The following is a 21,343-nucleotide window of genomic DNA, read 5'->3' as shown; positions in this document are numbered from 1 at the left end:
AAGCAAACAAAGCACTTGCTTATTATCTATCAACGTAGGACCCTACACAAAGTTTTGAAGTCTTGTCATTTTCATGAAACGGCTACGAACATCTTAACAGCTAATGTTTACAAACATTTTTACTCATTTAGTTTCCAAATTACAAGACAACAATGTGTTAAACTCTGTGGAATCCACCACCATATTTAACTGCTGCACTCATTATGGTTTTAAACACTGTGTAAGTGTCCAGATGCTGCACTGGAAAAGTCACAGTACAAGTGCATGCACTCACAACTGGGTAACAAATGGAGTGATCTCCCAGCCGCTCCTTACATTCATGGTCAAACTTGCATGTTATTTTGAAATGTCTCTTTTCATCAGGAAGGATGGGAACATGGGACTGGCCGGTCATCCACTGGAGCACATGGTGGACAGCAAGAGACTCTGATTTTTCACCACCTGCACCGCCTGTGTTTCCATCTGTGATGTTTGAAAATGTTTCTGAAGTCTTTTCTAAATAAAAAGCAATCTGGATTACAATGTTTTAAATTAACAACTAAGAATACTTTCTAGTGCCCTGCATGTTAAAGCAAAAATATTTAACAGATGCATACGGTATATATACAATACTATAGGTATATACAGCTAATACTATATAGTACCTGATACTTCAATCTCCTGCAAGAAATCTTGCAAAAAATTTATGATCTTCCTCTCAGTTCTCTCCCTAGATGTCCCTTTTTCACTGAAATGTGGTTGGCAGCTCATCATAATGAAATCAGCGTCTGGCTGTAAATAAGGAAATAAAGTAGATTATATTATAGATATATTGTTCATTCAAAACTAATAAATAAATACAGGATAACTACAGTACAGATAAGTGGACTGTCTTTGGATCAGACTGAAGCTGCTATGTTAATACTTTGAGGATTTTCCCAGGAACAAACAAACTGTGGCAAGCTTCAGGATTTACAGCCATCAGGTTCACAAGACCATACAGTTCCATGCCCTTTCGGAGCTGCTGTAGCATTGGAATCAGTCTTGTTGTAGAGTGTAAGACAATAGCACTTAAAAATAAAAATAAAAAAACAAAAAAACAAAATGAAAAACTAGTTGGGGAGGGGGGGGTTAATGATCTCTCTGATTTTTTCTCCCTTACCGGATCATGCTTTCCTTACTATCCATCTTTATCTGGTTTGTGTATCCACAGCTGACAATTTCATCAGCCCACATCATCAGAGACTGTATGTCTGCTGCATCTTCAACCTGGAAATGTATAATGTGAAAGAGGAAATACAGAAGGTTAAAAGTGTTTAAAAACACCATACTCATAATATATCATGTGCCAGAGCTAAACCAGGTGCTCACTTTGCGGATGAGCAGGGAAGATTCCACATCTGCAACATCCTCCTTAGACAGACAGCTGAAATCAACCTCTCCTGAGCAGAGGAAATTGTAGCACCATTCTTTGAAAAAGGCAGGAGATGGGCCTCCTTGGGCGAGGCTGACTGCAATTATTTCACCAACAGTTCTGTGTAGACAAATGATTATAATTCATTTTCAGGTAACATTTACAAAAATATCGGATGCGTATTAAATGTAATACACAAAGCTCGTATGTAACCAACCTGAAGTTTTCATTATCAAGATCGGTCAGAGAATACTTGGGGTTTTTGCCCTTGTTCTCAAGTCCTTCAAAGAATCTGCTTTCAATACCTGAAATCATGTCTTTCATACAAAAAATATCCGCATTTTTAAGTTATCCATTATTTATTGACACTAGGACAAAACAGGTAATAGGCAACTCACCACTCAAAAACTCTTTCCTAAGTGCTCCTGTATCCACGCCTGCCTCTCCAATGAAAACCACCCTAAGAACACTGGTGGGAGATGCAGCTTTTTTTCTCTGCCACTGGAGAATGCCTCTGTCTGGAAGGTCTTCTCTGTCCACACACAACTTAAATTCTGTTGTGGTGTCGACTTGTTGTTCAAGGCAACGCAATACATCTTCCACGCTTAACAAAAACAGGGTAGAAAACATCCTAAGCTCTCAAAGAAAAATAATCATCTTTAGATTAAAAGAGGCTACCACATTAAACGTGATTAGAAATTATTGCAGCATGTTCTGTGCAACAACCTTTAACAATAATTTAAAGTAGTGTGACCATAAAATGTTTTATATGAAATTAAACCCCAGGTATTGTGTAAAAGATCTTACACATAATTTTAACAAATGGTTCTGCATAATAGTGTGTATATGAATTATAATAGAGCAAAAAGTACCTGTCTGTTGTGCATACTGAAGTTTGAGCTGGTGTCCCTGTAGTTTGGTCATTTTCTTCAGGCACCATGCATTGAAAGCTGATGACAAAACAAAGTTAAAAAAAAAATAAAATAAAAATACATATGTTTGCGTGGACTGTTACTGATTAACATTTTTTCATAAACGGCTGAAAAAAGATTACCTATCCCCACACAGACTCGCATGGACTGTGATCTCATCTTCAGGAAAATCCTTAGTGCATATTGGACAAATAACCTACAATTCCAAAAATGGGTACATGTTAGGCATAGTGGGAAAAAGATCATTACCGATACAAAATTCATTGTAGTTACTATGGTTTTTAGTAATGTGCTAGGTTTACCTTGCATTTGCTTTTCACAATGCATAACTCCGATTCCTGCTGAATCAAAAAACAGTAATTGTGATACTATATTATTTAATCAAAATTGCTCATTTTGATTTCATCAAAATTGTCTCACCTCATCATCAGTCTCATCAGGAGAGAATTTTCCTTTGCACGTATTGATGTGTACTGCAAGCATCTGCAGAGGCATAACTTCATTACACTGGTAACATATCTTCTTTGGCATCTTTGAAAAGTGCTGTGAGTCGGGAGGTAGAGGAGATGTGTCTAATGTTTCCTGAAGAGGTACTATGTAAAAAGTGGATTTGCCACCTCCTGACACAGCTTTCAGTGTTTTGACAGAATATCCTTCTGTTTCAGGTGGAATTACAGTGAGCTTTCGTCGACCACTGCCACCTTTATTGACAGAAAAATAGCATAAACAATCAAGCAGCAAAAGTATCAACTACATAATCATAATGCAGTATGAGCACGCAAGAATGCCAAAAAAATACATAAAAACTGAATTAACAACAAACCTGTTGCCTTATGTAAGAGCCATCCTCCACAAAGATATTCCATTTTTGGAAAGGTTTCTTCCAGAAGTCTAGAAATCTTAGTTAAAAACACCGTTAAGCAGAATGGAACACTAAATGGACTGTGGCATATGATTCAGGCTAAATGCGTCTGCCAATGACTGATTTTAATACTGACTACACAAACTTACCTCTGCATGGTCACCATCTTCTGGAAGAGACACTGTTTGTCTCCCCATGCCAGCTTGTAGGAGTTCAAGCTCCTCAGCTGGCAAAGGTGTGTAGGATGTGTTTTTTGACAGCAAATAAAAACTGAGGCCTGTGGTCTTACTGCCTGCCTTAACAAGCTGCTTAGTAGATGTTAAACATCTCTTTTTACCACGGCTCAAGTGTGATTTGAAATATCCTGGAAATGATCTGTGGGATGAAAATGCATGAGTTTAAAAAATGCAGTGTTGCATAACATAAGGGTTATTGTTTAATAAAGTTATTAAATATGACATCAGTCCTTAATAGCACATTTTAATTTAAAAATCAATGTTGATAAATCCACAAACCAAATAACTTTAACAGAAAAGATTGCAAAAAGTTAAAATAAAAAAAAACACAAAAAAAGCAAAAACCTTGTTATCTCTTGCTGGATAGTCAGATTTCTAGGCTCCGGCTGCCCACTCTCTGTTGGCCTCCCTGAAGGATTTGTGGATATGTTGTTAAGCAGCAAAGACACCAGATTTCTTACTGCTGACTCAACATGATTAGGATACACTGCCTCAGTAAGACAACTACGCTGGTAATTACCCATAAGGCTAGCTTAAACTCTACAGCTGCATCTGTAACTACAATTTCACAGCATATTAAACAGAAAGGACAGCAAATTACTAAATTCACACAAAAAAAATTAAACTCACCTGATACTGTGGTGTAGTATTATTGGAGCCATTGTTTGATTCTGCCATCTCTTCTTTAGCTGCAGAGTAAATCAAAAATCCCTCTATCTGCAAGAAGCGAGGCTGAGTGGACAGTGTTTCCGGTGTCCGGACAGCAGTAGCTAGCGAGCTGATTGGAGACCGTAAGAGCCAATCAGAATTTTTGAAACCAAGTCTGTGATTGGTTGGTTTTGTGGCACACTTATAACGGTGTACAGAGAGTTGAGCGTACGAAGCAGAGAATGTTGTGAGCGCAAGCAACACATTGCGAGCAAGCGCAAATGAAAAAACTGAGCGAGAGGGGGTGCTATTGTGTGTGTATATGGATAAGCGCAAACACTGAAATACGTTTTTTGCACGCAGCAATGAATTTTGTTCACTCAAATTCAGCTTTTGTAAGCTCAAAATAAATTTCTCCTCAAAATGCAACACTTGCACCTGCAATTTTTTTTTACGTGCGCTCAATTTTTTTTTACGTGCGCTCAGAATAGTGGCACAAAAATAACGCCATAGATATCCTGGATATGTTGAACTTGCTTTGTGGTACAAGGCCCAGCTAGTTGTTAGTAGCGTTCCAAACAAATACACAGAGATGTTGCCCTCTAGTGGACAAACTATGCAATGAATACTCATAACATGGTCAAAGGGTGTTTCTCCCACATCTTTTTTTACTTTTTAAATTTTGATTTATCATCAGTTATAAATGCCAAAACCGATATCTCAGCAAATAGCTAATCTCGGCGCAGTATATGGTAACAAACAGTATAAATTAGTGGGATTCACACCTGTATATTTAATCTGATAGTAAGTATTTAGAATTTAAAAGTGTAATTGTCACTAAATCAGCGATTGTTGTTGTTGACAGCAAAAAAATATATAAGCTGACACTTAACTCTTTGTAGATTTAGATGTGGCAAAATTCCTTGAGATGGTTATTGAAACTGGAACCAAAATAATGAGCCGGCATTTTCCAATTGTAAGACGAAGCATATTTAGCAGTGCTGTGAATTACATTTCTTAATGTGTGCTAAACAGAAAAGCATTTGGACCGGGAGCCTCACAGAGCAGATGTACAAAAAGGCTTACTCGGACATCTCTCGATTCCATGTACTTGTTGAATAAAACATCTGTCTCATGCACAAGGTAACGACAGTGAGAGGGCTTGTGTTTGCAGAGATGAAACTCCCCATCCTCCTCTATGCCCACGAGAGTTTAGCCTTGATGCATTTTACACCAGCCTAAAAACCTGCGTTGACAAGTTATCTGTGACCTGTGGTGAGAGCGGGAGTGGCTGCGGTGAAAATCAATCTTCGCCTCTTCTCTCGCCTTGAATACCAGCAGAGCAAACAAACAGGCCTAAACAATACGATATATACCACATATCAATTACACTAAATGCCTCAGTATCTATACTTCACTGTCCCAGGCACACACCGGTTACAAGGCACACACGCTGCTGTAAGACGATAATGGTGTTGCATTGTTCCTCGCCATCTGGGGGACTGATAAGGCCTGCCTGTGCATAGTTGATAATGAGAGCAGGCAGAGGAAAAACTGAGTGTTAAACATTTCCTTGGCCCATGAAAAAGGTTCCATTAAGTCCACTGACCCCAATTGAATATTAATGAGCTAATTAACGGATTTATTGTTATGCGCAATTTCTGGAGGGGCGATTTTTTTCAAGTGCTATTATTTTTTCTAATTATTTTCTGTACTTTTTATAATTGAATCTTTGTAGCTGCCAGCATCCTGTTTGTGCCTTGGCAACAAGAAAAAAAAAAGCAGCTGGCATCTGTTTTTCCTTCTTTAAGCTCGCTGTAACCGCGACAAAAACAAAACAATGTCCGAATGTTTTGATACAAGCGTGCGTTAGTCATCACGGCTACTCCCTGAGCTTTCGTTAATGCAACGCAGTTCCCAAAATGTTGGTCTGTAAGAGCGGCTTTGCTTCTGTTTTTTAGAAATGCGCAGCGTAAGAGATGTTCAGGTGTTGGATTACAAAAGTGCAATTACTTGGTTTGGTGCAGGCTGCACTGCATGCATGCACTTGACAAAGGTTTAAATGGGGCAGTGACAGCTGTGCTTGATAGATAGCATAATCAGCTGATGTAGAGGATGCACTGAAGCAGTCCTCTGTGGACAGCGAGAGACTATAGCCGGCTACTGAGAGAAATGGGAGGAATGAGTGCTTATAATTTATTTAATAGATACATGGACTGCAAAAGTAAATTGTTATCTTAATTATGTGATTGTTATTACATTTGTATACCCGCGCTGCATTATTTATTGCATTGTATCAAGCCAGCTTGTTTTGATTTTATTTTCTGAAGCTCAACCATTTCCACACAAATTCACCCCAAACTGTTTTGAATTAAAAATAAATCTTGAGGATGATGAATGCCTATAGGATCTCCCTTTGGAGACAGACCCGTGATGTACCACAGGGATTACATCTTTGAGTTCTTCTGGAACTGCCTGGGGGCGCAGGCAGCCTGATGTCATGAAGTAGCATACGAATAACACGGCAGTTTAGTTAAATTGCTTTGCCTGTTATCACGTGTCACGTGCATGCAAATGCATGTTCCATAGGTCCTGATGAAGCGCTGGGAAGCTGCGGGGAGAAGAAATTAGCGCTGTCCCGCACTTAAAAACAGCACCTCAGTTTGAAAGCCGTGAATAAGGAACAGCCGGGGCCATTCTGATAACCTTTTTGGATAAGAGGAATATAATTATTATTATATTTTGCAGTGTGCATGTTTGCCTAATTCTGTTTATGGCTTAAACTCAATTCTAGCTTAATAAAACCATCAATTTCTTTTGGTTACTTCACCAATATAACTTAGAGTAATGAACTCATTTTGCTGTTGTATGGAAATTTTGTCTCATTACAATAATTTTGCCTGATCCACTCGGCGGCCGATATTAAGAGTAAGGCCCTACAGTCATAGACTGGGTTATTATGCTATACATCACAAAGTGCATTAGGCTCATAAAACCTGTCAACAATGAGGTTGGAAAGTTTGCATGCAGCCCAGCAGGTTAATATATTTCCTCCAAAGACTGACTAGAAGTGTCCAATCTATTGCCACTTTACTCCAGATTCATGACCCATCACCACTTTTTCACTCAGTACTTACCCTTCATCGTTTCCCATCAGATCAGCTACTCAGACTGTTGTAATTCCTATAATGAAGATTTGATATATATTTTTTAAAGATTAGGGGAAATATATTTGGTTACTAGAGAATAAGTGAAGATTTTTTTTATTTAAAAAAAGAGTGAAATTAAATCATGGTCCATCTTAAGCAATGTTTGGTTCGTTCATCCTCTAAGAGTCCCTAAAAAAGCCTTGATCCTGCATCTGGATGCTATACTGATGATTAAGCAGTTGTTTGTTTTTGTGAAAGCTTTTCTGCATCAAACCCCTAATGTATGTTTTGGAACACTTAAAATATTTAAGATTTAATATTTAATGCTCCTAGTGGCGGAGACACATTGTGAGGTTTAAATGACTTACGGAAACACATGCATCCAGAACTTTCAAACAGCAATTCATTATCATTTTAACTACATCATTTCAGCGGTGAAAGCAACTCCTTATTGCATATTTCGAAGTTGTGTAGGAAATATGCATTCCATTTTCCTATAACTGACATCGCTTGATGGAAGTCGTGATTGCCCGCATGGTTGGCAAGTGAGTTGTAGTCACACTTATAAAGAACCAAAGTGGGGACAAAGATCAAACAACAGCGCATGGTAATTGTTTTGCAAACTGCATGTCAGCATGAATGTGTTGCGCTGAAAGAGCCTTGTTTGCACAGCACTTTGAGGCATCAAATGCAGTTCTGAAAAGCTCGATGTTTTTCTTGAAGAGGGTAATCTTTTGTAACAATCAATTACGATACATTTCCCCCTTTGTCTAGGCACTAATAGCTCCTGTCTGAGCACATGGTGAGGCATGTCTCGTAAATATACACTGTTTTCCTTTTAAATGTCTTATAATATGCATGGGGAACACAGAAACACACTATGACAGAGGGATTGAGCATTAAAGCTGTAGAAGCAATTCAGCTGAGTTTCTCAGTCTAAGAAATGAGAATGGAGCAGTTTGTGGCTTTCCTCCCATTAGCCAGATTGAATTACTGTGTTTTACTTTTAAGGGCCATCTGTTCTGGTTTAATTTATATTTCTAAATCTGTTGTGTGTGTGTGTGTGTGTGTGTGTGTGTGTGTGTGTGTGTGTGTGTGTGTGTGTGTGTGTGTGTGTGTGACAGAGAGAGAGAGATGGGTGGTAACCAATTTTTTGCTGAAAATAAAATGAGGTCTTAAGACTATTGTGGAAATGTTGCAGTTTGCAAGCTTCTCAAGGCAGCTTTATTGGACAGTCTTTGCCATAAGCTGCTGCATGGTAATATGGCTGCATTGAAAACTACAATATCTGTAGTCAACAAATTACCCTTCTAAAAGATGTTAATTAAAAGACAGCCATCACATTTGCAATTCAGCACAGTGCACGGGAAGATTTGTCCCATTTTTCTCTCAGATACCAAAAGGATGCAGAGCTACATAGATACTCAAAGATAGATGGATGTGATGTTGCTGTATATTCAATTGCTTACAACCCTTTATTCTGACTTTTTCGGGAGCTTTTACTCCAAACCTCCTGATTTATTACTATACTAAAATACTTACAGTTGCACTAAAAAAAACCCCAGTAAATTGCATGAAAATGGCCTTTTTCAATCTTTGAAGCCATGAGTTAAGAAAAAAAGATAATAATAATAATAATAATAAATTTTATTTATGAGCGCCTTTCAAGTCACCCAAGGACACTTTACAATAGGATAAAACACTTAGTAAAACAATGGCAGAATAAGAACAATAAAATACAAGCACAAGATAAAATGAACAAACAGTGGATTCACAGTGAATATGCAGATTTGAACAGATGAGTTTTGAGTTGGGATTTAAACTGGGGGAGAGAACCAATATTTCTTATTTCAGGGGGCAGAGAGTTCCACAGCCTGGGAGCAGAGCAGCTGAAAGCTCTGCTTCCCATGGTGGTGAGGCGGAAGGAAGGTACAGTAAGCTGGATAGAAGAAGAAGAACGAAGTGAACGGGCAGAACAAGTGGTGGTTAACAGGTCAGAAAGGTAAGGAGGAGCGAGGTTATGAATGGCCTTGAAGGTGAGCAGAAGAAGTTTGAAAATTATCTGGAATTTCACAGGGAGCCAGTGAAGTTCCTGAAGAACAGGGGTGATGTGCTGGTAGGAGGGGGTTCTGGTGATAATGCGAGCAGCAGAGTTCTGAACCAGTTGAAGCTTATGGAGGGATTTTTGGGGGAGACCATGCAGAAGAGAATTGCAGTAGTCAATACGGGAGGTAACAAGACTATGTACAAGAATGGACGTAGATTGGGTGGAAAGAGAAAGAAACAATCTGTTAATGTTACGTAGATGGAAGTAGGCAGAACGGGTGAGATTATTGATGTGAGATTTATAGGAAAGTGAACTGTCTAGGATGACACCAAGGCTCTTAACCTGAGGAGAAGGGAAAACTGTGGAGTTATGATTAAGATTTAAGATGACATCCTCAAACAAATTACACATAAAAGTGATTACTAACGTGACATTTTGTAGTCAGTTTCACAATTTAAATAAATAGAAACACAGAGAAAGTTAAACATTGGAATCGGGGGTTCTGAATGAAGTGTCAAAGACAGCCTTAAAGACTGAACTATATTTGAAAGTGTGGACTAGAGATTTGTCTTCTCTTTGTTGCTGAAGTGTGCGGCATCATCAGTATATAAAGATTTAATTTACTCAGAATAAATCCTAAATGCCCCCTCTCCCTGCATGAACTCAAGTGACAGTAAATAAATAAACAAAACAAATGAATGCCATTAACTGAAGCCTTAACATAATGCTGTTGTCATGCATTTATATTGAATTTCAATATTTTACAATGGATTTTGTAATACATTATTGAACAAATTGATCAAAATTAATGTATATGTTTTTCACACCAGCTTTGCCTGTTGTACAACATCTGTTATCTGCATGATAACAGATGTTGTACATGTGCATGTGCACTCCTGTGTACAAATTAGCATCATCTTCTATCTCATTCTCGCTGGCAGGTTTGAGTATGATGTTTTGTGCCCTTCTCCTTTGTTGACAATCCATAACCATAAACCTAAACCAGTATCCAAAACTCTCAGTGTCTGTTGTAGATTCTAGACTGTAGATAAATTAGCAGACCATATCCACATATTGTGGATCTAACTGGCTGCTTCTTAAAGAGTTGACTGACAAGGAAGCGGACACCTGGGTAGTTGAGCTTTGCTGATAGATTTTGTTTCACAACAATCATTAAGAATTTGCTGTGATAAATCATTACTACTGTATGCCTTCGTACTTTATAGGAGTTAAAAGTTTGATCAATAGAAACGGTTTATCATGAAGGCTTATGCCATCAGCACGGTTGAAATCATTTTCATATTGTTACCTTGAATTCTTGGAGAGACAAACATGTTCAGATGTTGGAGTTTGTGCTTCACTTTGTAAAATGTATTTACTTTTTACTGAAAAATAAAGTCAGCATTAAGCACTTACAACTGCATCATGTCGAAAAGCCACGAAAGTTAGTAAATCCGCACAGTGCAGCAAAAATAAATATGTTTACAGCACGGTCCAATAAAGTGTCTGGTTGCTGTAGCTAACTGCGTCATAAGAGGCACGCTTTAGTGACAAGTGGGTGCTAACTAGGTTGCTAGCTGTTGGTTGGATCAGCAAAGTGAAGTCACTGAACTGGACCTTTGTGTGGTGTTTATGTAAATGTTTATAATGCAGTTATCTTACAAATAATCTGATTTGCAGTGTGGTCAGTTAGACAGAGAGACAGTGACTTGGAGGAATCTGTGTCTGTGCTACGCACCCATACAGTGTAAGCATATACCGTTCTGACTAAGCTTCCTAGCGTTAGTAGATTTTCATACCCTCTTGTTCAAATAGGGTTACTTCTGGCTCCAAAAGCAAGGTAGCAATGGCAATAATGCTGAAACTGATGCTTCAAACTGGTGGTAGGTGTTCTCTTTTTACTTATTATAGCGTGCAAGCGAGACTGCATTAGCTAGCACTCAGGATGTATGTACTGCTGCACAAGAGAAATTTCCACTCTCCTATATGCACTTTGCTACTACTGTATGCAGGGGGTGCATGTTAATTTAGATTAACACTTAGAGATCTGTTTTAATTTAATTATTGCTCTCAGGCATTATCTGCCATGTCACATTCTTCCCTCTTTCCCTTTGAAATGCTGACATGAATCTGGGCCTGGAAGAGCCTCTAAAATGTTAGTGATCCCCTGTTCTGTTGCAAAGATGGAGGTGCATGGCTTGAGGGGACAAACCATTTCCCTGCCAGCCGAAAGACTCTCCAGAACAACCTCTTCACAGACCAGCAGGCCTTGCACTGTCACTGAGTCCTACGATTGAATTGAATGGTCCACAGATTACTCAATTATTTCTATATACCAGCCTTCCATGGCAGACTAAAGGCCTATTATTGGAGGTACTGAGACCATAGGAACTTATTACATGTGTGACCTTTTAAAGCCTTTCACCATGATGGATCTCAGGTGAGAATTTACTGGAATCAATTTTTATCTGAAAGCTCGATGCTTGCTCACCAGCCCTGCCCTGTGTGAAACATTCACTTTATAAAAAAACAAAAAGCGGCAAAGGGAGAGACGGCCGCTCGACTGCTGGAAATGGGCAACATTTTAAAGCATCCCAAATGCTCGTGTGTCCTTTCCTCCCAAATTAAAGAGACTTTGAAATAGGGGGCTGGAGGAAGTGCTGGAGTATTGTGCTTAATCAAGGTAGAAATACAAAGACAGAGCCAGTTCCCCAAAGGTTCACATCAAAAGGTGCATCCCACTTTGTGAGCTATTTAATCAGTTAAAACACAGATGGCAGGCTGCCGCAATTAATTAATCATATATGAGGCATCCTGTACCTGCTAGCAGAAAGTATGTCAGTGCTACAGAGATCTCATTTGGATTTCATTGTAACTATGTGCCACCAGAATAATTGCTCTTTATGAGCAGGGCTAGCTTTGGAATTTATTCTGGATATAATGTAAAAAAATGTGAACTTTCGCTACTGTCACTGAGGCAGAGTAAAGGGCCGCTGTTATTACTGACAGAATTCTTAGGAAGCCAAGTCTTTGCTTGTGAAGCCTCTTTTATGTTTCAGAAAGAAACATAAAAGGGTAAATAGCTATTTATTCTGGCTAAATTTATGAAAATGGCAACAAGCGTGGGTGAGACTGATGCAAATTTGCTGCAGGTGTGAACTTGATCTTTCTTGTTTCTCTCACTTTCCCAAAAAACTGGGGAAAAAAGCAAGAAGGGATAGAAACCTACACACACACACACACACACACACACACACACACACACACACACACACGCACAGGTGCTAGGTCACATACGGAGATGCAAGAGATGTGTATGTCTGTAGGGTTAGAAAACCCTTAAAGTTTATTATACTTCTTCAGTGTGCTGTATATTTTAACTGCACCATGTACAGAGGGTAACAATGCCAGAGCTGCCCTAAATCAACAGTATTGGTAATTACCAAAATAATTTTCATCATTATGTTTCTGTAAACCCAGCAGTATGCACAAGCTCTTTAATCAAACAGATATTTTTAATGTTAAGATATAGATAACGATATCTTTATTATGAGTTTTCAATTTTACTGATCTACAAGAAAGCAGGAAAAATAGTACATTCTTGTTTTTTGATTAATGTGCCAAATTACAGTTATTTACTTGCATTCGTTTGCTTTATTAGTAGAATGTTATGCTTTATTAATTTTCTGACTTCTCAGAGAAGTCCAGTGTGCCCGCTTAAAAATGTTTGACAGATTTCTAAAATGTGTGTGTGTGTATGACAGGTGGTCTAATAAACGTTGTAAGCACTGTAACCAACAACATTAATAAATGATCATACTTCTAAAGAATGTCTCAGCAAATTGACCTCAATAACAAAAAAGAACAGTCTCAACCTCCTGTGAAGATCACCGGGTTTAGCTGCTTAACAAGCAGATATATCCTGATGTATTTACTTTGAGGCAATATACTGTATATCTCAGACGACTGGGAAATCTACTTTGCTATCACTCATTTATCTTGTAGCCTGTCCAGAGTTTCATTAACAACTACAAATCTGTGTTTGCTGATGGATTAAACAGTAACAGAACTACAACAGATAATAGTTATTAAAACAACCATGTACGATGGACTAAAATGTAGCATTGAGGCAGACAGCCTGTAGAGCAGGATATTATACTTAGTTGTGCTAAATATAAGATCCAAACCAATAAAATCTCTCCAATAAAAGCCTTAATTTGACTGAAAAGTTCAAGGCCTGGTATGTATCCCTATAAAGTTTTTGATTATAATGCAATCTATTCAATTGTAAAGTTACATAATGTCACTATTCATTGAATTCAACATTTGTTTAATATGCAAAAACTTGGAAAGAGAAATACATTTAATGCTACAAGGTCACGGTTTAGCTGCCTGGTATGTTATAGAGGATATCATACATAACTTGATACTGTGGACTGATTTGTAGGATTAAAATAGCAAGTTCAGAGTGTGACACACAGGACGTCGTCATCTATGTCTACATAGGATCTATCTACATGTCTGCATAGGATCTGGGGCACAGTATTGATTGCAAGAAGGGGTTAAATTGGGATTTGGTGGGTGGGGGAACCTGGAGATCAGATGCACTATTGCACTTTGGGGGAAAGAATTACTTAGAAAGGAGTGACATAATAATTTGTTTTGTTAGCTCCAGTAGATTTTTCTTTGTGTACAGACTGGGATCAACTGATCTGTGGCACTGCTACTCTGATATCTACTGCTCTTTGTGGATGTAGCCAACCAAATTCAAGAAGATAAAAGCAGTGAACTATATGGTCAATTTCCAAACTGTAAACACTATATAGCTAGCATAAAAGGTAGAATTAATTGAATATTAGTAAATATAATCAGCAATGAATCAAGCAATCAATCTAATAACCCAAAATATGAATTGAAATATAAATTGTAGCCCAGTAACGGTAACCCAAATGCAAATAGTCCAACATAGTGAAAAACTGTAAACTTCATCACAACACTGCATACTAACCAGTGTAGTCTGCACTAAACTGGTATTTCCATGCAACATTTGAATAACACCGAATTAGTATACTTCAATTTGTTTTGCAAGATATCTCACAAAAACATAATAAATCAAAACATCAGGTACAGAGGAGGAAATAATTATTTGATCCCCTGCTAAGTTTGTATGTTTGCTCACTTACAAAGAAATGAGCATGCTCAGATTTTTATGATAGTTTCATTTTAATTCAGAGAGACAGAATATTATCCAATCCAGAACAAACACTTTGCATAAAAGTAATAAACTGGATTTGCATGTCACTGAGTGAAAGAAGTATGTGATCCCCTACAACCTAGCCAGAAATTTGGCTCCCACAGTTTGGCTGTGTGCCTCGAGGAAAACACTGCCTTAGTCTAGAGTGTGGATATGGGTATTACTTTTATTTTTATTGCACTAAAGGACAAGAGTGCGATGTTAAGGTGGAAACTCAAGACAGAAACATCTATGTTATGCTGCTAACAGAACTTCAGCTCTTTGCAAGCATTTGCACAAACAGCATGCTAACGCTAAGCTAACAAAGAGCCCAGAGCTATTTAAAAGTTTAGTCAATTATGACCTGAACTTCAACTTTCACAGGTAACAAAAGCAGTGATGAGCAGTCAGGCTGCAGCCTCTGTTTCTTCCTGTTCATGTTCTAAAGTAAAATCACCGTGGCGATCGCTTTAAAATCTCTTTGTGCTGGTTTTCATTGTTGCTTTTTTCCTGTCGGCTTTGTGTTCATAGCTAAGTACTAAGAAAGATCATATGCGTGTTCTCATTAGGACAGGGATTGTGTTGGTGTGTGTGTCTGTCTATACAGATAAATGGTAATTATGAGACAATACCCATATGGAAAAGAAATAGTAAAAACTTATATGACTTAACTCATGAAAGTGGCCACTTTCATGAGTAAATCATATAAGGCTTACATGATTTACTCATGAAAGTGGCCACTTTCACATTACTTTCATATATTGTTTTAGTAAGTATCCAAAACATACAAGTTTCATTATATAATTTTTCAAGGGGTCTTATATCTGTTTTCACTCTTATATGCTTTTCATACAAGTTTCACACAAGACAGATACAAACTTTATACGATTTATATATATATTTTCCATATGGGTAAGGTCATTTTACAGAGAAAGGCAAAAGTAATATAACAGGTAGTGTAACAAATTACTTCCTCCTGAGAGTAATTAAGTAATGTACTGCAGTACCTTTAAGTATTCTGTGTAATATATGCGTAATACAAGTGGCTTTTTTCGAGTAATGACCACTGATCAAAATATATGCACAGACATTTGACCACACAGCATGCAGTTCATTTGCATGAATGTAATTTCTTTGACAAACATGCTTAGAGATGGTGGTGACTCTTAAAGCAGAGCCAGTGAAAACTCAAATCAATAAGGGGTCAAAGCAATAAGTGCAATCGATGACGGAATAGGAATCGCTAAATTCCCATCAGTCCCTACTTACATGTATGATTAAAATGTGCAATATATAAAATGTAACTTTCCTCCTTTGTTACATCTATCAGTGTCACATAAATGTTTTTTGTCATCCTGAGAAATACAGCAGACGTACCTTTCGCCAAGAGACACATTTTGTGAAAAAATGTGAAGAAACAGTTCAGGATTTTGCACTTGAAACCACCTGATACTTAATGTTACTGATGTTATGCTCACTCCACAGCTAGCTACATGTAAAATACTGCAACTACGTCTGCACCATGAACGCATCGCAGGGATGAGAAGAAAAAAGATGTATTGAGGGTGTAAGCGGGCCTTGGGATGTCATTATTTTCTTATTACTGAGCAAGTATCTCCACGCTGTCACTGGATGTAGCGCCAGGCTGCAGCACCCGAAAAATTAGCTCATTTAATAGTAACCTGCCTATCAGATTTAATTACTCATCACCTGAAGGTGCTGGAATGCTGTTCTGGATCACTCAGGCTCACTTTAACCCGTCATTGTAGGATTGCCCACATTTTGGATGTCCAGGAGGCATGTTGTGTTTAAAACAGGAGAAAATAGAGGAAAGCAGATGACTGAAAAATGCTTCTGAAATGCTTTCTGCTTAAAGACACTGTTAGAGATTCTGAAAGAGCTGGTAAGAAGTCACTTTGTTGCACTTGTTCTGATTTAGCATTTTATGATTAAAATGTGCTGTTGGGGAAACGTGCAGTAATCCAACAAAATTGAACATTATTTTGTAACATTACAGTGAGGACTGAAAAATATTGGAAGTATTAAAGATCTGTGTTAGGACTTGGTTGAATTTTGGAGTGTTTTCTGTCGTAGCATGGAGTTATATAAATTCAAAAAGCCAAATATGATGAAGTGAAAACTGAAAGGACTCTAAGGGCTGACAGCAAAGATTGAAAAAACCACTGGGGTGAAGGCAGCCTTATACGAGCCTGTGCTAGTATTAAGTTAACTCTGGATGTGTCAGTATTGAACTGCATTGTACATAATAATGAAACCATGAAAAGGACCACCGAGCATATGGTTTGTGCATTTGTGAAGTAGCGTTACACCATCGAACTGATGCATTCGGAGCTTAAACACAGTACAAACTACTCCCCGTGATTTTATTTGCTCACTCACTATGTAAATACACATAGCAATGCAGTGATCTCTCAGCTTTTTTTTTTGGACGTTTTATACATGAAGTGTTTCCATCCAATCCCAAGTGCACTATCCTTGGGGGTGTAAAGAGACAGCATCACATCAGAGATAATAAAAATAATATACTGTATATGTCTTCTCTGGATCATCCATACTCAACAAGGTGATGCGCACGCTCGCTATTCTTTATGAGAGAAGAAAATTGCACATGTAATAAAATCCAATTTTATATTTTATTCTGAGAACTACAATAAACACAAAACAAGCAGTAAATAAGCTTTTCAAAAAGCTGATTACCAAAGCAATTTATTGCCAAGTCCAGGACTGTGTTAAAGCAAAGCAGCACTGGAAAGTGGAGGGACCCACATTCCAAATCTTCTCTCCCTCAAGCTCTTTGCTTGCCACGTTATTAGCTGGGCTGCTTGCTGAGGAGCCAATCTGATCAACTTATTTTACTATACAATGTCCCAGCTCCCGCTGAAAGCAGTTAAAAATTGCTTGTGATTGAGGTCATCTTTGCATCCATTACAGTGGTAAACACTATGTCTTTGACTGAGGACATTTCCAGTCTAAGAGTTAGCTTTTCTGCAACAAAGAGACGGAGCTTAGTGGCAAGAAGTGTAACAATATTTTTATGTTTTCGAAGAGCAGATCAATCTATAAAGTGTTTATTCGTGGACCGCATGTTCTCGAGCTGAATTTTGGTTTTTTTGTCACGAAATAGATTTTACTACAGTGTACAATATAAGGTGTCATGTCAGGCATGTTATGAAACTGTCGACTCAAATGACCATTTTACCCTTCCCATGTTAGTTACACTTTTTGTTCTGAGTCACTGATAAAACATAGTGTTAATGTGAAAAATGCTTCAGGGATTTTGTCGGCTGTATTGTATTGCAGATATCTGAAATTAGCTCTAACTTTAGGTGGGGATGATTGAGGAATGAGCAAAAAGTAAAAAGTCTGCATAATATTTTTGAATATAAATTGAGGCTGTGATGGCAGGAGAAAATGCTATGTGGGGATTATTCACAGTTATATAATGTTAGGAAGAAAACCAGGCGCTTCTCATTTTGGTCACTTATCCCTCATTGTAAAGGTCTGTATATTTCATTGCTGGTGCAGCAGCTTAGGGGATACATTTCAAAGCAGCAAATAAAAATTGGCTAAACTTCCAAAATTAGCACTTCAAAGTCAAACATGATTTGCAGCGAGGGAAGGGGTGGAAGCAGTGTGACTGTGAAAGTGTGTTTGTAAAAAGCTAACTCAGTGTGTGTGCGTTTGAGTGTGTGTGTGTGTGTGTGGCAGAGCTGATGTGCAGAGTTCAACATTAGGCCTTAGAACCAATTTCTAGGCAAATTGGTTTCATTTAAGAATGAGATCAGAGTAAGCAAACCTCTTTCAGGGCAAGTTCATGCATCTGTAGCCATTTATTTCAGTTTTATATGCATTGCTTGGCACAGGCTGTTTGTAGGTAGAATATGCATAATCTTAGCCATGGGCACCATGCTATAGTTAACATGTGCACATTTACCTGTTATTACCATGAATTTAAATAGTTTCTTCCATTTTTATTGCATTCTGTCACAAAGAGCTTCAGCAGTAATTTAGCATTTTGTTTTCTATATTCCTTCCAGCACTGCTGTGGAATCAGTGCTAATCAAAGCCACTTGTAACTAATTGCCCTCTTCAGTCTCTTGCATATAGCAAAAAGCAGGCCTATTAGGCAGCAATGGAACATATGCTGAAATTTTAGAGTAGCTTTGAAAATCTGTTTATTTGCAAGGGGAATAACAGTCACTTGACCACAATTAGCTTCTCTGTACATATCCTTTCATGTAAAAGATTAAGTGTACCCCGTAAAAATTATACACAAATACACACACAGACCTATAAATTTGGACAAGGACAGATTTAATCCATTTAAAAGTGCATGCACATAAAGGTGAGCTTCAGAAACATAACAATTTACATTTTTCTGTCATCTCCATAATTCGAGTTAATAAAAGACATCAGTCACAGGGAAAACTATGTACACCTCTACATTTATCACATCTTCACATCAATACGATTAGATCACGGGGCTCCAAATGAGATGCTGATAACTACAACATGCCCCAGTCACACAAGCCGCACAAGACAACCACCATAGAAAAATGTGGATTCTTCTTTTAACCGGTTGGCTATCGACTACAGTCGGTTGCTAGGTACAATGGGTTTCAAAAACCTGCCTGTGTCAGATTCACTGCAGTCCCCCATAGTTTGCATGAAAGACGTTGACTTCTCTGCAGACACCTGCAGCTTCTCACCTCGCGGTGGTGAATCTGTAAAAAGTGCAATGCAAAATGGAAATGCTGCACCTTTTGAAATTAAAGGCATCCACTGTCACCAAAGCAATAACACTTTAAGGTTTTTACTGCAGCACCGCCAACCTCCAGCAAACTCAATCTCCACTTTCTAACCAGTTGGGAAATCTACCTTTTTCTCCCAGTGGCTGGAGGATGCCAGGGAGTGGCTGAACAGTCTCAAGGCCTGTGCAACTGAGGTCTAAATAAGTGACAGGTGTAACCCATATCATTTGAAAATTCTCATATCTGAGATATTGTGTTCTCTGTAATATTGAAGTATGCAGTGTCATCAAGCCAAGCCGGTCTTTGAGGCCTTCAGAATAAAAAAGGCTGTGGATGCCCACAAATCTGGCAGGGGATTTAAAAAGATCTGCAACTTATTGAAATAAGTCCGACCTGCCCCCACGTGGTCCAGAATAATTAAAAATGATGGCATTGTCGTGCATGTTTATTAAATATTTTGGGAGATAAATGTGAACATTTTGGTAAAAGAAAGAATGAAAAAGAAAGAAAGGAACAAGGTCTGTTAGTGCATAGATGCTAAGGTTGTGATTCATGTCCAGTGCATCCTGTAATTTCACTGCTTTATAACACCGATCTTTCTCTAAGCCTGAACACTGTGCTAAGATGAAAAGGTTTGGTCCTGGATGTTACAAAACTTGTAACATTGTATAGCTGTATAGTTGAGTCATAACAATAAAAAAAAAACCTCCTCTAATTAGCTGTCCTGTTGGGGTCACTACATACAATGCCTTTTGTGTTATGAGCATGTTCCCTTGATCTGTGAAGAAGCCCCATGTAAGATCCACAAACTTGGTCTTCCACTGAGAAAGGAGTATTTTGTTAGATGGAAATGAACAGAACTGTTCAGATAATGATTATAATTCCCCATATGGCCGTAATGAGGTTGATTCCTCGCCAAGAGTTGGGCAACACACTAATTTATATAATACACTGGCAAGAGGTTACTTTTAATATACCTGAAATAATCAAAATGCATAGCCTATTATCACTTCCTTCAAGAAAACTCTCAACCATAAAATTAAATTCAGTGTAATTAGAATTGTTGCTGATGGATCCAAAATAAACACAGAGTTACTAGTTTCACTTAGATTTTTTTGGCAGCCTTTCCACTTATCTGCTCTCCGTGTGGTTTTTCTATTCTACGTGCACCCTTTATGACCACGCTCTGCTGACAGCTGTCCCTATGTCAATATGAATGCCTGTCAAGAGAGATTATACATCACATGAGTCGAGGCAGATAATGAGCAAGAGGGAAGGGCACTTTTTAACACCCCCTCGTGTGCAACATATGACACCAGCCAAGCTAATTAAGCAGATGCCATAATGCAGTAATCAGGAACACAGAGGAGGTTTGAGAATTCACAAAGTTGAGTCATAACAGAGCAACATTTGGTGCTTAAGAACTTCTCCACCAACACAAGCAGATGGGAATGCCAAGCTGCAGTGCGTGTGTATTTATGTGTGTGACTATGCCTGTTTGTGCACCGTGTTTTGCAATTATCGATGTGTATGTTTCGTAATAATATCTGTGTGCATGTGTTTTTATTACATAGATAGATAGACTGTGTACGTGCATGCATGCCAGTGCACACATAGCTGAATCGGCACGTTCCTATTACCTTTCAGTCGGGGACAGTGTTACTTGGTGAGGTTTTTTTTTTTTCCTCATTATTTTTCAGCAAAATGAGCAATCAGCCACATTGCAAAGAGCCTGATTGTTTCCCCCTGTAAATCAATCCAAGAATTGCAATTAAAATGTTCTCTTATGTGGTATAATTGATGCCTACCTAATCCTTTATTTGCACACCTGCCGGTGAGTCTAAATTTTTAATGAATTTCTAATTAATGCTCTTTGCACACTTGATTTATGTGTTAGCAAATTATAATGATGTTCTGTGTCCTGCTGGTAGGAGAGTTCTTCGCAGATTGGCGAGCCTCGGTGGAAATCTGAAGTTTGTTGGACACACTGTTGAATGAATAAGAGTTAATACACACATGGAGATTAGTCGTATTAACCCCAAGAGCATTCATGTATTCGTCATCTGAGACA

General features: G+C 38.2%; 1 protein-coding gene and 1 long non-coding RNA gene across 6 annotated transcripts in view; one reads left to right on the top strand and one right to left on the bottom strand.

Annotated features, from left to right (window-relative positions):
• LOC143418364 (uncharacterized) overlaps positions 1-21,343 on the top strand; it is a 140,484-nt gene that overhangs the window by 29,504 nt on the left and 89,637 nt on the right. The window lies entirely within an intron of this gene.
• On the bottom strand, positions 158-4,178 carry LOC112435283 (G2/M phase-specific E3 ubiquitin-protein ligase-like). Of its 5 annotated transcripts, none has more exons than XM_076883115.1 (15): positions 4,054-4,178; positions 3,769-3,832; positions 3,337-3,562; positions 3,149-3,224; positions 2,746-3,026; positions 2,628-2,666; positions 2,448-2,521; positions 2,266-2,343; positions 1,792-1,997; positions 1,611-1,710; positions 1,351-1,513; positions 1,142-1,248; positions 905-1,049; positions 645-771; positions 158-495 (listed from the first exon to the last, which is right to left on the bottom strand). In XM_076883115.1, exons 3-15 carry the CDS (start codon positions 3,382-3,384, stop codon positions 158-160), a joined length of 1,782 nt encoding a protein of 593 aa, XP_076739230.1. In that variant the 5' UTR covers positions 3,385-3,562; positions 3,769-3,832; positions 4,054-4,178. The 5 variants fall into 5 exon arrangements, with proteins under 5 accessions (XP_076739230.1, XP_024659391.2, XP_024659388.2 ...); XM_024803623.2 differs by having other exon boundaries at positions 158-462; XM_024803620.2 differs by having other exon boundaries at positions 905-1,022.

The sequence above is a fragment of the Maylandia zebra genome, linkage group LG1 (assembly GCF_041146795.1).
Source record: "Maylandia zebra isolate NMK-2024a linkage group LG1, Mzebra_GT3a, whole genome shotgun sequence".
In the NCBI taxonomy this organism is placed as follows: Eukaryota; Metazoa; Chordata; class Actinopteri; order Cichliformes; family Cichlidae; genus Maylandia; species Maylandia zebra.
This window is presented reverse-complemented; position numbering and strand designations above follow the sequence as displayed.